Source organism: Tiliqua scincoides, chromosome 5 (genome assembly GCF_035046505.1).
Source record: "Tiliqua scincoides isolate rTilSci1 chromosome 5, rTilSci1.hap2, whole genome shotgun sequence".
Classification (NCBI taxonomy): domain Eukaryota; kingdom Metazoa; phylum Chordata; class Lepidosauria; order Squamata; family Scincidae; genus Tiliqua; species Tiliqua scincoides.
In genome coordinates, this window is record NC_089825.1 from 134,088,260 (window position 1) to 134,104,579 (window position 16,320).

A 16,320-nucleotide genomic window follows, 5' to 3' on the forward strand; every position below is an offset into this window, starting at 1 on the left:
TAGACCTGGGCTCCAAAGACTCTTCCAGCTGCCTCTGCCCTTCCCTCACCCTTCTTTGCCCCTACCTGCCCCTATTCTGCTCAACCATCACCACCCTCCCCTGTTCTGTTTCACTCCTCCCCCTTTGAAAGGGGCCCAAAAGAAATTTTGCACCCCCTGCTAAAATTCCTCTCAGAGGCCCTGCCCAGCCCACACGTGTACACATTCTATCCCTGTTGTGTATATGCAACGTTGAGAAGAAATGACTTAGAATAATGTGGGGGTAGCAGAGATTGGCGGCATAGCAACCATAAGATCCTGAATTGCCCCCAAGGTGTCACCCTATTCTGATCTCCTGCTATGAAAAAAGAAGGGAACAAGCCAATCAAAGAGGCACATTGTATATTCTGGGTCACTGTATATTCTAGTTTGACCCTAAAAGTATTTCCCCTGGATCGTCACTTAGTGTAGATCTATAACAAAGTAGTTGGATTAATGATTTGTGTTCCATTAGGCCCAAATAGTTATTCAGTCCTTTTTGGGGGGAAGTCATTGGTGCTGCTTGGTTTGTTTTTATTGGGGGTACACTTCAGGAAGGGCAGCCCTTGTACTGTGACCACAGCAGTATAAGGCCCACCAGCTAGTGAGCAAGCCCCTGGCATCAAAGATGCTCGCCTCACCATCAGCGACTACATATAGATCCAGTTTCTCCATTTCTCCACCAGCCCCTAACAGATGCTGCCAGATTTGGTCACACTTTATCATGTGAAAAATAATGGAAGCCCAAACATCCCACTGCAATTGTCAGAATACAGTACTGATTGTGGTGTTTCTGAAGATTCAGTTACGGTCTTTTGTTGAAAATGCACAGAAGGAATAAACCAGTTGAGTAGGTTGGGGCAGCTTGTGAGAGCAACCCAAGGCATATGAACTAAGAGAGGGGTGTCAAACATAAGGTCTGGGGGCCTGGCCCTTGGGCTCTCAGCTGCTGAGTGACTGCTGAAAGGGCAGCCCATATGATAATTGTACTCGCCCAAATCTTGAAAATATGTTCAAGATTTGCATATTTTCTCTTCTGTCATTTGTAGCTAATGAGTTCCTAAATGAGAAAAAAGTATGTCTGGTCATAATCTGCTTAATGACATCACTTCCTGTTTAATGACATCACTTCTGACCCTCAGTAGTCATCATGAATGCATTTGGTCCACTGTATGAAACAAGTTTGACAACCCTGAATTAAGATCATAGAGTTGGATGAAAGTGATGTGAACATTATGAGCACAAACACAACTTTTATTGTATCTGATTGATTTTAATTGTCAAACACATTGGAAACCAAATAAATACATGACCATTTGCCACCCTTAATGGTCACTCTGACATCTGAGGTGGACCATTTCACCCAGTTAATGGGAGGCCTGAGCTGAGAAATGGTGTGCCTAAACAGTAGGTTTCTTCACCGTCCTCCCAATGTCTGTCTCACATGAAGAATTTAGGACCACACAGCAGAAATCACTCTTAACTTCCTTGATTCTTTCCCCTCATCAGCTGCTCTCTGTGATTCAGTTCTGGTCTCAGGACGATGATGTAACACTTGGGGAAAAATATGCAACCCAGCAAGCCAGCACTAGAGGCCAAAATGGAGAAGATCTCCACAGCCACCATATATTTTCCTTTGGTGCTCAGATAGGTTGGAACAAAGGACAGCCACACACTACAAAAGACCAGCATGCTGAAGGTGATGAACTTGGCTTCATTGAAACTGTCAGGTAACTTCCTGGCCAAGAATGCGACAGTGAAGCTGACAATGGCCAGGAAGCCCAGGTAGCTCAGAACACAGTAAAACAGGATGACTGACCCTTCATTGCATTCTGCTACAATTTCTCTGGCCAGGGAATTCTTGTCCAAATCAGGAAAAGGTGGAGAGGTTGCCAGCCACACCCCACAAATGCCTGCTTGGATCAGGGAGCAGGAAAGGACAATGGAGTTGGCCATCCTCTTCCCCACCCACTTCCTCAGCCCTGACCCGGGGTTGGTGGCCATGAAAGCTACCACCACAGTGATGGTCTTGGCCAACACACAAGAAATGGCCACCGAGAAGATGATGCTGAAAGCTGTTTGTCGGAGAAGGCAGGTCACTTTTTTAGGTTTTCCAATGAAGAGCAAAGAGCAGAGGAAGCAAAAGAGAAGGGCAAAGAGGAGAATGTAGGTTAGGCTCTGGTTGTTGGCCTTCACAATGGGTGTGTCCTTTTGCTTTATGAAGATTCCAAGCACTGAGGCTGTGATCAGGGTGAAAGAAATGGAGAAGAAGGCTAAGCTGGTCCCGAAAGGATTTTCCAGAGACAAATAGCTGATAACTTTGGGGATGCATCGATCTTGGTTCTTGTGTGGATAGCAATCTTCTGGGCATTTGACACAAAATTCCATGTCTGAAAGGATAAAGATTGTATAAGTCTATAGATTTTTAGTTAATATCTATGGGAAGTTGCCCTAAATGTACAATTGTCCCTATTTCCTAGGGACAGTATCTATCTTCTGGTCTCTGCTCCTGCTTCTCTCCCCCTTCCCCACCCAACTACTGTACCAGCACATTGAGTTTGCAGAGTGTGCCAGTCTGCCACCTGGTCTCCAAAAGGGGAAACTACATTCCAATTCATTGATTGAGACTGTGTTTCCCCTCCTCCAAGTAAGTCAGCGCTGGGGGCGGCTGATTGATCAGCGACCCTTTCCCAAGTCTTCAGTCTCTGGTGGCTTCTAGCCTCCATCATTCAGTCCTAGGAGCTGCCTCAACACGGGCATGAGAGGGGAAGACAGAATGGGCATCGTTCAACCCCTGCTAGTTGGGTAAGAGGCACTTTTTCAAGCGGGTGCTCCTTTTTTTAGCAGGGGGAGAGTAACTGGCCCACCTCACCCCAGCACTGTCTGTTCTAGTGGCTGTCTGCTGGTATTCTTTTGCATCTTTTTAGATTGTGAGCCCTTTTGGGACAGGGAGCCATTTAGTTATTTGATTTTTCTCTGCAAACCGCTTTGTGAACTTTAGTTGAAAAGCGGTATATAAATACTGTTAATAATAATAATAAGAGAGGGATTGCTGGGCAGAGACTGGGAACCACTGGGGTGGGCACACACACACACATCTTCAGCAAGGGCAACGCAATGATGGAGGGAGAACATAGCCAGGTGGTCAGGGGAGGTGGAAGTGGAGAAAATCCTAGACTGTAGTTCCAATTTCCACCGCCAGAGGGTGCTCCTGTAAAAGGCTTGAAAAGCTATAGCACTGCGAAGACAAAGCGCCCTGTACTGCTGTCTCTATTTTACAGATGGGGAAGACTGAGGCTAAGAGTAACTTAGAAGTCTTCAGTCATCTCTTCAAAGGGACCCCCATCACCCCATGTCTGGATTCACTCAATTAATTTACCATCCAAATCCTCCCCAGTTCATTTCTCCCCTTTGCATCCTCCGGAAGGAGGGGTGAGGTGGGCCAGTTACTCTCCCCCTGCTAAAAATAGGAGCACCCGCTTGAAAAAGTGCCTCTTACCCAATTAGCAGGGGTTGAACGATGCCCATTCTGTCTTCCCCTCTCATGCCTGTTTTGAGGCAGCTCCCAGGACTGAATGACGGAGGCTAGAAGCCACCAGAGACTGAAGACTTGGGAAAGGGTCGCTGATCAATCAGCCGCCCCCAGCGCTGACTTACTTGGAGGAGGGGAAACAAGGATCTCTCTTGCCAGATCCTTTGCTTATAACATAGGTTGAAGAGAGTCAGAGTATTGGTGCCGATCCCTCAGGAGCCTGGTTTGGCCATGTTTACATTGCACTGGCCAGTGGCATAGCTAGCAGGGGTGCAGTTCACTAGGTTTTGCAGGGAACCTCACCACCATGTGCAAGCGGCCCTTCCCTCTCCCTTTCTGAGTCATTCTGGGCTGTGAGAGCTCCATTTTGCTCCTGGAATGGAATGGAACGTCTCCAAAGGGGAGGGGGAGGGGCCACTTGCATGCGGCGGAGAGGCTCCCTGCAAAACTTAGTGCTTTGCACCCCTTCTAGTTATGCCACTGGTGCAGGCACAAACTAATCTGCTTGCCCTCATCTTCTGACAAATGTACATCGTGTGTGACTTGGCTCACTTTCTTGAGGTACCTATTCAGCATGGAGGAAATCTCTAGCTTTCTGACTGTGACACCATTTTAGACTAGTTCCTGCTGTTCAGAAGGAGCCTGATCTCATGTTCTGACATCATGTATTTAGAGACAAAGTCCTCTGTGGAGTGGTTTTTGTGGGTCCTGAGAACTATGGACAATTTTAATCTGAAAGGCAGGGTAGCAATAGATAGATCCGAAGAGTTTGGATGTATTCAGACTATATAAGAACATTCACTTTTGAATCAAACTGAGCGATCTAATATTGGGACAAACAAGAGAAATTTCTGGTCTCTCCGCCTCAAATCTCTTACTTCCTGCAAATGCAGAGTGATTTTTTTATAACCAAGTCCAGATTAAATCAAGAAAAGAAAAATAACAGGAAATTTCCTATTCCGCTTCTTAGCAACGCTAGAAAATATACATGGCTGTTTGGCAGTTTGTTGCCAGCAGCTCCTACCTGTCTGATCTGAGATCAACCCTTCTGGACACTTAAGACAATCATAGCAGCAAAACATCTGGCCCTCCTTCTTTTTTTTGCTATAGCCAGGGCGGCAGTTTTCATTACACTGAGAGATGGGAGGGACCTGCCCAGAAACAGAAGGATAAAAATGATGAATCAATAATGCTGATTTATTTGTACACGCACACTTGCAGCAGTAGAAGTGTATACCAGTGCACTTTCAGTAGAAGGCCTGGTGGGTGGATTAAACAGAGAGTTTCAAGACCAAGTTGTTGTTGTTGTTGTGGTAGTGGTGGTGTTGTGTGTGTGTGTGTGTGTGTGTGTGTGAGAGAGAGAGAGAGAGAGAGAATGTGGTGGCATTGCCCACTCCAAACATCTTAGCTCTCTGTACTCCCAGTGATTTTCAGTCTTTTTCGTCTCATGGCACACTGACAAGGTGCTAGAATTGTCAAGGCAGTCCATCATTTTTTTTGACAAGACAAGACAACCTGTGCTGCTGTCTGGAGGTGGGGGCTCACATCTCTCAGTGATTCTACTAATAAATATGATCCTCCCCAAACTTCTGCAGCACACCTGTGGACCATTTGTGGCACACCAGTGTGCCACAACACATGGTTGAAAATAACTGCTGCACTCAGACACCTTTTTAACAACTAACTCCCATGAAGAAACATTTGCTGTCTATTAAGGTACATCAACATTATTTTGTCCACTCTCAGACCTTGATTGGTAATAGCTTTAAGGCAAATCCATTGGAAAGGGGTTATGGGTCAATTCCAGCCCACAGTCTCATTCCAACCACTTCAGTTGCTGCAAACTCTTAAAAGCGGCTTCGCCCAGCATGCATCACTGCAAAATAGTCTGTTGGCCCTTACCTGGGTAAAGCTTCTATGCCACTTGATATTGTCTTCATCAATGGTAACCTCTTTGCCTGGAGTGGCCTGAGAATCCAGCCTTCCAACTTTGAGTCTAACCAAGGAGTTATTTGGGAAGGTGACCCAGTTGGTGATGTCCAATCCTGCTACCAATTCTCTCTTTGCATTGAAACACCCTCTGTCTCCAGCACTGTTGTTGAAAGTGCCGCTCCTTAAGAAGGCATTGAGCTAAGTTGAAATTGGGGAGAAAAGGGGCAAATGAACACTACAATGCTGGAACCTTGCTAATGAGGTTTGCAAACACCCATCCATGATGGAGCTGCTGTCTTTTTTCACCCAGGATTTAAGAATCTGCTTATCTCAAATCCATCCAGGTCAATCTTGCCTACTGGCTGGCAATAAGCCTTCAAGTAAGAGATCTTTCCCAACTTACAGCATGATCTGAGTGCCAGGCATGACACAGGACTGCTCAAACTTGTGCGAGTGATTTAGCTGGCACAGATCTGAGCAGCCCCAGTGGGTTGGCTAGATCATTACTCAGGGTAAGAGAGAAAATATCCCCTTACCCCAAGGAGACCTCCAGCCTGCTCCTAATGAGCGTTGAATACAGTGGAGGGCTTGTGGCCCTGCTGTGCCAGAGCTGGTTAGGATCGGGCTGTTAGAGATGAGAGGGGTTGCAGTCAGGCTCCTTGGCATACAAAATATTTTCCAGATCCCTGAACCACAGCCCCTAATCAAGATGCAATGGCCCCAAAATGCAGTCCCTGAGTTATGACAGAGCTGACCACTGATGTTTTCCACTCTGTAAGCCCCAAAACAAGGGATGGGGTGGGGTGGGGTGTGGGGGTGGGGAGAGAAAGCTGCCACAGATGACATTTTTTCCAGTAAAATTTGGAGGGGTAAGATGGAGAAGGGGTAAGATTTCATCCTGGTGACTCTGATGGCTAGTGGAAGAGGAACGATCCTGAGATGAGCTGAATCCAAATCTTTGCTCAACCACAAAGCTTACAGGGCCACATTGGGCTGCCCACTTTCTCTCACTTCACCTTGAAGGGTTGTTGCACTGACAGCACAATGCTGTACTTTTCCCTCCCATAGGATGCAGCCGTGCCAAAACAGGGTGCACTGAATACTATGGAGGGGGGGGCAACTGGGAGAGGAAAAATATCTTTCCTTACTCTTCCATTAGCCCATCAACCGCCAATGGGTCTCCTCAGACCTGCGCCAGCTCTTTAGCTTGTGCAAGTCCGAGGAACCAAAGGGGGCATGTTGGCTGGCTCTGGGATAGCATCTGGCGCTAGTCCAACATGCTGGGCGCAACACCCTCCTGCCTCTGACATACCTCTGGCCCTCCCCCAATTCTGCCCTGGTCTTCTACCCCCTGCCACATTTTGCCCACCCTGCCATCTTACCACTCTTGATGGGGCTCCTCCATTTAAAAAATGTGATACTCCAGCAATTTTCAACCGATGCGCCGTGGCACACTGGTGTGCCATGAAATATCCACAGGTGTGCCAAGGGGCTTTGGAGCTCAGCAGTTGAAAAGAGCTGAAAATCTCTTCTGGGTTCTACATTTCTGTTTCTTAGGGCAACTGTCTGTAGTAGCAAATTGTCTGTCCCTCTTCCTCCGCCGGTGGGGCCGGCACTTTGTGACTCCTAGAAACAGAGCCACAGGACCCAGAAGAGTCTTCTGGAAGTGTCATCACAAGAGCCAAAGACCAGAGAGACCAGAGAGGTCAGTGTGCCATGAGAAGAAAAATGTTGAAAGTCACTGACTCTGTTTAGAACAAGAGATTGGCTTTTAAAAAACCATCAGTGGTTGGAAGCTGTCTTTAGCTTGTAAATTAGCTGGAATTTCAAAGGTGGAATTTAACTATTTTGTTTTGTCACACCATAAGGTACCACGTGTACTCAGTGGTGTCACTAGGGCTTGCCTCACCTGGTGTGGGAGGCTAGCATGTCAGCCCCTTGAATGGACCTCCTCCCATGCAGTGGGCGGGGCAATGCCCTAGGCAGTGGGTGTAGTGAACGAATCATTGCCCTGTCCCTGCTGTTATTTTGGCTATTTTGATACAATAGAGCAGTGGTTCTCACAACTTTTAGACCAGAATCTACTCTGCAGAATGACAATCTGTTCAGGATCTGTTCAGGAAGTGATGTCATCAACCTGGAAGTGATGTCATGGCTGGAAGTGACATCATCAAGCAGGAAGTGACATCACTGTTCTCACCTAGTAGTAGCTCATAAACTGCAAATGACAAGAGAAAATAGTCCAGCTCAGAAGCTTGTTTCAATTCTCACTGCACCCCCCCCCCCCGTTCACTGTATTAAAGGGAGAGTATCTCATGGTGTTCTATTAGCTTTTATTGGGTTATTTCTCAGGGTTATTTCTCAGCCTTTTTCCAAGAGCAAAGTATAAGGAGAAAAAAACCTTGACACATATTTGGACCTGTAGTGGAGTTGCCCCGTGTGAGTCACGCAGTGCGGCCCTCACTTCCCTCATCCCCCCAAGTGATGCCACTGTGTGTACGGAGGATTTAATACAAGTACACAAATAATCACCACTACCATCACTACCTGCCATGGTTCCACATTCAGGGATTCTGATCTCCTCCCATTCGTAGGCGCTCCATGTTTGGATCTGAATAAGTACATGGAATGCAAAGCATGTGCCACAGCATAGGCAGCATTGTACACGCTGTAGCTGTGGCCAGTCATGGCCATCTCAAAGAAGGTGGCAGGCAGGCTTTCCAGCTTCTCCTCACTCGTGCAAAGACTCTGAGTGTTTTTGTGCCCATTTGAATTTGGAAAGGAGCAGTCAAATGTCTGCTTCCAGAAGTCCTTGACAAAACCGTCTTCACTTGCCCAGGAAGGATTAACCATCTTCAGAAATTTCTGGAAGCCTGGAGGCTCCTGGGACTGAACCGTGAAAGCAAGAGCAGCATCAAAGGCTTGGATGCTTATAGCTCTTTCGAAGGTCAGGCTCTGCAAATTCCACTGGGTGGTCAGAATCCAGACTTTGCCAAGAGATGCCTCGTTTAATTTTAGCATCCATCTCAATCCCAGCATAACCTCGGGATCTCCATAGACTACAAATACATTTGCCTGGCTGTTGTTAAGAACTGAATAGATCCTGTTCAACTTAGAAACAGAGCCAATAATGTCAGATAGAAATGCTAGTTTTGGGGTCTTTTCAGCAAAGGCTGGACAGATGCCATTCTGGACCAGCATGGACGACAGAGCCTGCAAGAAGTGTTCTCCATTGTCGTCATCCAGGGTGATGAGCCCAACCCACATCCATCTGAAGTGCAGGAGCAAGGGGACAATTCCAAAGCACTGATGAAGTTCATTCGGGACCATCTGGTACAAGGAAGGGAAGTCCTTTTTATCACTCGCGGGGATAGACAATGACCCATAAGACAGCTAAAAGGAAATGAAGAGATCTGGAGACATAGTTATGGGGGGAGGAATTGTGGTGGTGGGGTATTCAACCCACATTCCAGAGTGGCAGGGAGTTCCAGAGATGGGCTCTTTACAGGGCTTGTTTCCTTGAAATAGAGAGCGCACCGGAGACTTTTGCTGCCTTATGCACTATCCGTTTATTAACAAATATACAAGCAGAGAAGTTTTAGAGGAAGCTGACTCCCATCATGAGGCAACATCATTATCCACCCCGCACTGGGTTTCTAGAGAGCAATGGCCTGGATCTCCTGCAGCTCACTTCCCCCAATCCACCTCCTCTCAAGCTAACTTCAATTAAACTGTTGCTCATTCCCTTGTGGTCTAAATCTTCTCTCTCTCTCTCTCACACACACACACACACACACACACACACACACACACACACACACACACACACAAGGCCCACTGAAGTGGTTGCCCCAGGCAGTTCATTAGTGGGGGGTGGCACCCATTGCTGACTAGGTAGACAGGGGGATGCTCTTTTCCCTCTCACACAACATCAGAACCAGGGGACATCCACTAAAATTGACTGTTGGGAGAATTAAAACAGACAAAAGAAAATATATCTTTAGCCAGCATGCATACTTACTCAGAAGCAAGACCCACTGCAGTCAGTGGGGCGTACTCCCGGGTAAGCGTGGCTAGGATCGCAGCCCTGTAGCCCACTCCCCTGCATGTCTACTCTGAAGCAAGTGCCATTGTGGCCAGTGGGCTTACTCCTGGGCAGGCGTGGCCAGGATGGCAGCAGGCAGCTGCTTGGGCACAGCGGGGACTGGAGGGGATTGGCAGGATCTGCCCTGTGCCGCTGCCCTGCAGGGGTCTCCTTCCCAGCCAGGGGCTCCGGGAAGGCTCCGGGGCAGGGTGGGGCACAGCCAGGGACAGGTCTGTGCCCCACGGAGGCTCCAGCATGCACCTGCCCTGCCGTCGGAGAGCCTGCAGGAGCAGCGCAGCCGAGCAGGCAGGCGGGCGGAGAGCATGGGGCACTCTAAGTGGGCATGCGGAGAGCTTCCCCCAGCATGCTGTGAGTCAGTGGCGTCACTAGGGTTCACGTCACCCGGTGGGTGGGGCAACACCCCAGGTGGTGGGCATGGTGATGTACCATCATTCCGCCCCCTACTGGTTTTTTGGCTGTACCTTTTGATAGAACAAAGATAGAACACATTCTGCATGAAATTGCCCGCCCGGGTCATCTTTTCCCTCCCCCTCCCTTCCACCACCACCGTCATCCTCATCCTCATCATCATCCTCATCATCATCATCATCTACTATCATCTCCACTGCACCAGTGGAGACTGGCACTAGTGAAAGCACAATTGCTAAGAATCTGAGCAGGACTGGCACACAGTCTCTTCGTACCTGAAGGGCCACACTAGAAACCTCCTTCTTGGCCTGGTGATGCTCTAGTCCAGGGGTCTCCAAACCCCGGCCTGGGGGCCAGATGCGGCCCATGGAGAGCCTCTATCCAGCCTGGAGCCAGGCTCTTGTCCCCTGAAAGCCTCTGGCCCACTTGGCTGAACATGACTGGAACTATGCTCTGGTTGCATCTGGAGGGTGTTCTAAGGGCCAGAGAGATGGAATGAATGAGCCCATTCATTCATTTAATCACTCATTTCATCTCTAATTTATTTATATAAATTTATATTTAATTTTTTTTTTCCGGTCCCCAACACCATGCCAGATATTTGATGCGGCCCTCTGTTCAAAAAGTTTGGAGGCCCCTGCTCTAGTCTAATGATCTTCAACCTTTGTCATTCCTGTAAGTTGCGGCAACCGCACAACTGAGGCTTCAAGACTCCACTGGGGTCCAGACCCCGAGACTGAAAAACTCTGGGATAAATCTTGTTCCTTTGTCCCTCTCTTTGCTTTCACATTTCGGTAATGCATGCCTGGCCATGCTTCAAGTTTCATTGCCTCCCACTTTGCAAGCAGATGAAGCTCATGTTGGCTCAGCTGCCCTTCAGTGTTACAGCATGACCCTCTCTTTTGTTTGATCACTCTGCTTATTTTATAGAGCAGTGTTTCTCAGACTGTGGATTGGGACCCACTAGGTGGGTTGCGAGTCAATTTCAGGTGCGTCCCCATTCATTTCAAAATTTTATTTTTAATATATTAGACTTGATGCTACCATGGCATGTGATTGCATCTGGGGAAATGTTACAGACCTGTACTTTTAACATGCTACTATTTATATGCTTTTAACAATGATAGTAAATGGGTCTTTACTGGGTAAGTGTGAGTAGGATTGCAGTTTAGGATTGCCAAAACTCTTCCTGATTTATGATGTCAATTCTGGTCATGACATCACTTCTGGTGGGTCCTGACAGATTCACATTCTAAAAAGTGGGTCCCAGTGCTAAAAGTTTGAGAACCGCTGTATAGAGGGAAGATTTCTGTTGAACTGTGTTGCCTAAGCCATTTTGGGAGTCCCATTGGAATAAAAAATGGGGCACACCCATTTTAAATCAAGAACATACCATAAACTAAGAGATTCTAGTGGCAGTGTTTGTTGGAAGCAAGCAGACTCCCAGCAAGAGGCAGGGCCGCTGCAAATCATCAGGTTTCTATAAGGTCACTTAGGGCCCAATCCTATCCAACTTTCCAACTCTGAAGCAGTCATGCCAATGGGACATGTCCTGTGGCAGGAAGGCAGCCACAGAAGCTTCCTCAAGGGAAGGGAATGCTTGTTCCCTTAACTCAGGCTGCATTTCGGCTGCATCGGCACTGGAAAGGTTGGATTGGATTGGGTCCTTAAACCCCCATTTTTCTGGTTTTCAAAGCAGAATCACCAAAGGATAGAAGCTGGAATGAAAATGCACTCCAAGAATATATTAAACAGGCAAGACAGAAGATTAAAGACAAGAGAGTAAAAAATCAGTCAAACGGAGGAGGGTTAAAACCCATCTTTCCACATCATGGTTCTGATCCAGACCAGGATCCCCCCATGGCAGCTAAAGTTTTTTTTAAAGTTAAAAAAAACACACCAAGCCCATAATTGCGCATGGGTTCAACCCAGAGTAAGAGAGTGAAAGAGCTGCTCTCCAAACACATCTCACCTGTGCCACATGATAGAGGCTTAAGATGCTTGCCACACAGAGGGAGGTGTCTGAGTGGAGCCCGCCGACGACGGCCATCAAATTCTTTTGGGTTCCACATTGGTAGTTGGGGGTGAACCTCTGCTGTGTGGAGAGCAAGGCCAAGATGGCCTGATGGGTCATACTCGCGCTGACGTAACTGTCATAGATGCGGAAGCCCAGCGAGGCGTTTGGTAAAAGTTTGGTGTTTTCGTTGATCTCCTTTATGGCAAATACCAAGGCCAGGAGGTGCTGGTAGTTTTTGGGCACTGCCCTGCAACAAAAGGGACAAGAGATTTATTGGGGCATGGGGCTTTTGCTAGTCAGATGCAACATTCTATAACAAGTGTTCATCAGATGCAGTGAACATTTGCATCACAATGTATTTGTTCTTGTCTTGACGAACAGGTTAACATGGCTACCGTTCTGAAAGTTGCGACCTTAGGGTGATGCACAGTTATTGAGAGCTCCAGAGAAGTGAGCACTTGATGGAATTCGTAAAGAAGGAGGGAGCCCCAAAGGTGTTGGAGAGCCTCACTGCACATTCCTTGAACCACATCCTCACTGAACTACACCCATGCGTGGTCACTGCTGCTGATGTTTTGATTTTCTTTTGAAAGGAACTGCTGTCTCCATCCCCCCTGCCAAATTGGCTTGAAGCCACGGCACTGAGGTACGTGTATTTAACTTTCCTCTAACCATTTTCCGGTTCTAGATCATCCCCAATTCTGCTATTTGCTCTTCTGAGGGTCACACGTGGGTCTCTCTCTTTCCCTCTTCCCCAGTGCCATTCCTCCAGCCCTGTGCAGGGTCACTTTCAGCTGCTTTTAAATAAAAATCTAAACCTTGGGAGATCCAAGCATGCAATTGCTACATACATTTTAGCTGGACCTGAAATAAGTCAGGGAAGAAGGACAAAGGTAAAGGTAAAGAATGGGTGAGATGCCTCTCCTGTTCAATTGGGCTTTCTCCCTAGAAAGTGTGTATACCGGGGGTGGCCAAATTTACTTAAAGTAAGAGCCGCCTACAATAAACTTCAATTTTTGAGAGCTGCAATATTTAAGAAGCATTTAAATTCTTAAATAGGTTTACCCACCATGAACATTCCACTTATGTTTTAATCCTGTGAACTCTCAGTTTATACCAGGTAAATAATTATAAAGCTGGAAAATTTCTTATTTACTTTTAATATAAATTGGGATGCAAAAAGGAGCTCAGCCAACATATTTTCAAGAGCTGCACATATAATGTGTAGAAAAGAGCTGCATGTAAAACAGCTACATGTGGTTCACAAGCCCTGGTGTATAGGATTGAAGCCATGGTTCTATAATGCTGTCTTCGGACAAGAGCCTCTTCTAGTTCAGTGTTGTCTCCGCTGGGTGTCAGTGACCCTCCAAGGTTTGTCATACCTTTGGGCTTACCTGGTGCTACCTTAAAGTGCCAAGGGTTGAACCTGGAGCCTTTTTCATTCAAAATATGTGCTCTGCCACTGATCTAAGCCCCCCTTCTCTTCCCTTCCTGCCCAGAGATCTTTCATTCAGGAAGTCTCTCCACCACTGGTAGCTTCCACAAGTTGAGAGCTGAGCCTATAGAACGCCTGTGTATGTGCACATAAATGCACTATGATTTGACCATGTGGGCACTCGACGCAAATTGACTCCTTACAGTGGCTCCTCACGCCGATTCAGAGTGGGGTGTTCATGGAAGGAAATCGTGCTATAGATGAAGTACATCTGAGTCGTGATCTGGCCAATGATGAGGTCTCCTGGCTGATAAAACTTGTGGGGAATGGGAATGGGTTCACTCATGGTGCCCTTGTTGGTGGCTGCTCTGCTCACAGAGTGAGGCAGCGGTGGCAATAGCAGCAGCAGCAGCAGCAACAGGGAGCCTGCTGCCATCCTTATACAAGTTCTCCCACCTGGACACAGGTTCCTTTCTTTTGTCTACTACGGCATCATTGTTGGAGTTGATGGAGTCATGACATCTTGCTTTGAATGGCAACTGCCAATATGAGATCCGAATCCTAGTTTATGAATCCTCGTTTTTGAAATCCGAGAGTTGCAGTCAGAGGATATAAGGCTCCCCTTAGAACTTTGCTCCCTCTCACTGGGCTGTGCCTACTCTGAGTAGCATCAGTTCTTCAAACCAAGAGATTTCCAGTCCCGCTGCCTGAAGTCTTTTTAATCAGGGATACAGGCATATTCTGTGCGCAATTACTGGAGAGTGAGCCCAATTGAACTCAGAGGGAATTACCTTGGAGTAAACAATCAGAGAGATTTGTATTGCATACCTGGGTTTTTATCTAAGTGTAGGAGTAGTAGTTACCTGAGACTGGCAATGTTTTCCTTTTTCTCAAGCCCACCCATTTTCTAGTTCCAGGACCCAAGTCAGAAAGCACAATCTTATTTTGGAATTGAAGCTGATGGACCCTCCTGGACAACCCCTTGGGACTTGTCAAGAAGTAAACTCAATCACAGTGATTTGAGAAATTACAGGGAGGCTGTTCACTCCATCCCCGGCCTGTGGCCCACGTCCCAAAAAGCAGTTGGAAAAAACAAGTTTTTTCCCTCGCTGAGATCTCACCAAACCTGTAATTAAAGTGTGTAATTTAGAGATATTCCATTGCCAAGGATAGCAGTGCTCTGTATCAAGATAATGTTAATTTGAGTACATGCCCTAAAACCTAAAACATGCCCTAAAACCTAAAACCAAGGTGAAATTCTGGTTCACCTTGGCAAGTTGTTTTGCAGAATAAATGTTTATTAAGTTAATTGCTCATTTTGCAGGAGTTAACTTCTAATTTTGAAGTCAGCACCTTGAAGATGAAGTAAAACTAGCAGTCAGCAGGGAAGGTCTTTGGATGCCGTTGCGATAAGTTCACAGCAATTAGCCTTGATGAAGCAACCTCTTGTTGAATGAGTTGCTGTTTTTTTTGCCATTGCAGTTATCTACATTTCTGGCTCCCAAAGCATAACAACAGTGTTTCTCAAACTGTGGTTCGTAACCCACTAGGTGGGTTGCGAGCCAATTTCAGGTGGGTCCCCATTCATTTCAAAATTTAATTTTTAATATATTAGACTTGATGCTCCCATGGTATGTGACTGCAATTGGGGAAATGTTACAGACCTGTATTTTTTAACAGGCTACTATGTATTTCCTTTTAACAATGATAGTCAATGGGACTTCCTCTTGGGTAAGTGTGGCTAGGATTGCAGCCTAGAATTGTTAAAAATGTTCATGCTTGATGATGTCACTTCCGGTCATGACATCGGTTCCAGTGGGTCCTGACATTCTAAAAAGCGGGTCCTGGTGCTAAATGTATGAGAACCACTACATTACAGCATGTATTCTTTCCAGTGGCATAGCTAGAGGGGGTGCAGAACACAAAGTTTTGTAGGCATCTGAACACTCCATGCAAGCGAATGGAGGTGAACGCTCCCGCTGCCTGGAATTGCTTTGAAAGGGAAGGGGAGGAGCCACTTGGACAGCATGTTCAGGCACCTGCAAAACTTGGAGCTTTGCACACCCTCTACCTACGCCACTGATTCTTTGCACCATTGTGAAACAAGCTGTGGGAAACCTCTGTGCCCATAGGCGGAGATGCGTTCAGGTGGCTGCAATGAGATGAGCAGAACAGTTCTCTGAAAAAATAAGAGCATGGGTGAAACAGAGTCGCAGCATCAAGAATTGGCATGTCAGCCTTGTCTGCTTTGGGTGGGTCCGTTTAAGAGAGAGATGACCGGAGATTCATGCACTGTCGGCCCATCCATGATGCCACCTGATGCAGCAGATTGCAAGGCAGCCTGGCAAATTTGGGGTGCCTTTCACCCTGAGTTTGCTGCTGCCATGTCCCTCCCAACTCAGCAATTTTCAACCGGTGTGCCGCGAAAGGTCCACAGGTCTGCTAGGGGAGTTTGGAGCACAGTGGTGGAAAACTGCTGGAAAACTCTTCTGGGTTCTGCGGCTCTGTTCTCGGGCAACTATCTATAGGAATGGCAGAGGGATGGACAATTTGTTACTACAGACAGTTGCCGGAGAAACGGAGCCACAGAACCCAGAAAAGTCTCCCAGAAGCCGGAAGTGACATCACAAGTGGCAAAGACCGTAGAGCAGACCATAGAGTTTAGAGTGCCACGAGAAGAAAAACACTGAAAATTGCTGCTCCAACCTGTAGCCAGTGCAAGCTGCAATGAACTGCTTCCTGCTTGCTCAGACAAGGTGCAGATTATTACCTCCTTTGCTGCACTCCTTGTGTGCTGCCCGGAAACCCAGAAGTTTTCACTGCAACACGCAAGAAGAATGATAAAGTTTGGGGGAATTTGTAGTGCAGAGGGG

General features: G+C 47.0%; 1 protein-coding gene across 1 annotated transcript; it reads right to left on the reverse strand.

The window, feature by feature from the left end:
- Nucleotides 1-1,497: 1,497 nt before the first annotated feature.
- On the reverse strand, nt 1,498-13,883 carry LOC136653667 (vomeronasal type-2 receptor 26-like). The gene is made up of 5 exons (XM_066630553.1): nt 13,651-13,883; nt 11,968-12,259; nt 8,030-8,875; nt 4,575-4,701; nt 1,498-2,408 (listed from the first exon to the last, which is right to left on the reverse strand). The coding sequence occupies exons 1-5, from the start codon at nt 13,881-13,883 to the stop codon at nt 1,498-1,500; spliced, it is 2,409 nt and encodes an 802-aa protein (XP_066486650.1).
- Between the last annotated feature and the right edge of the window lie 2,437 nt (nt 13,884-16,320).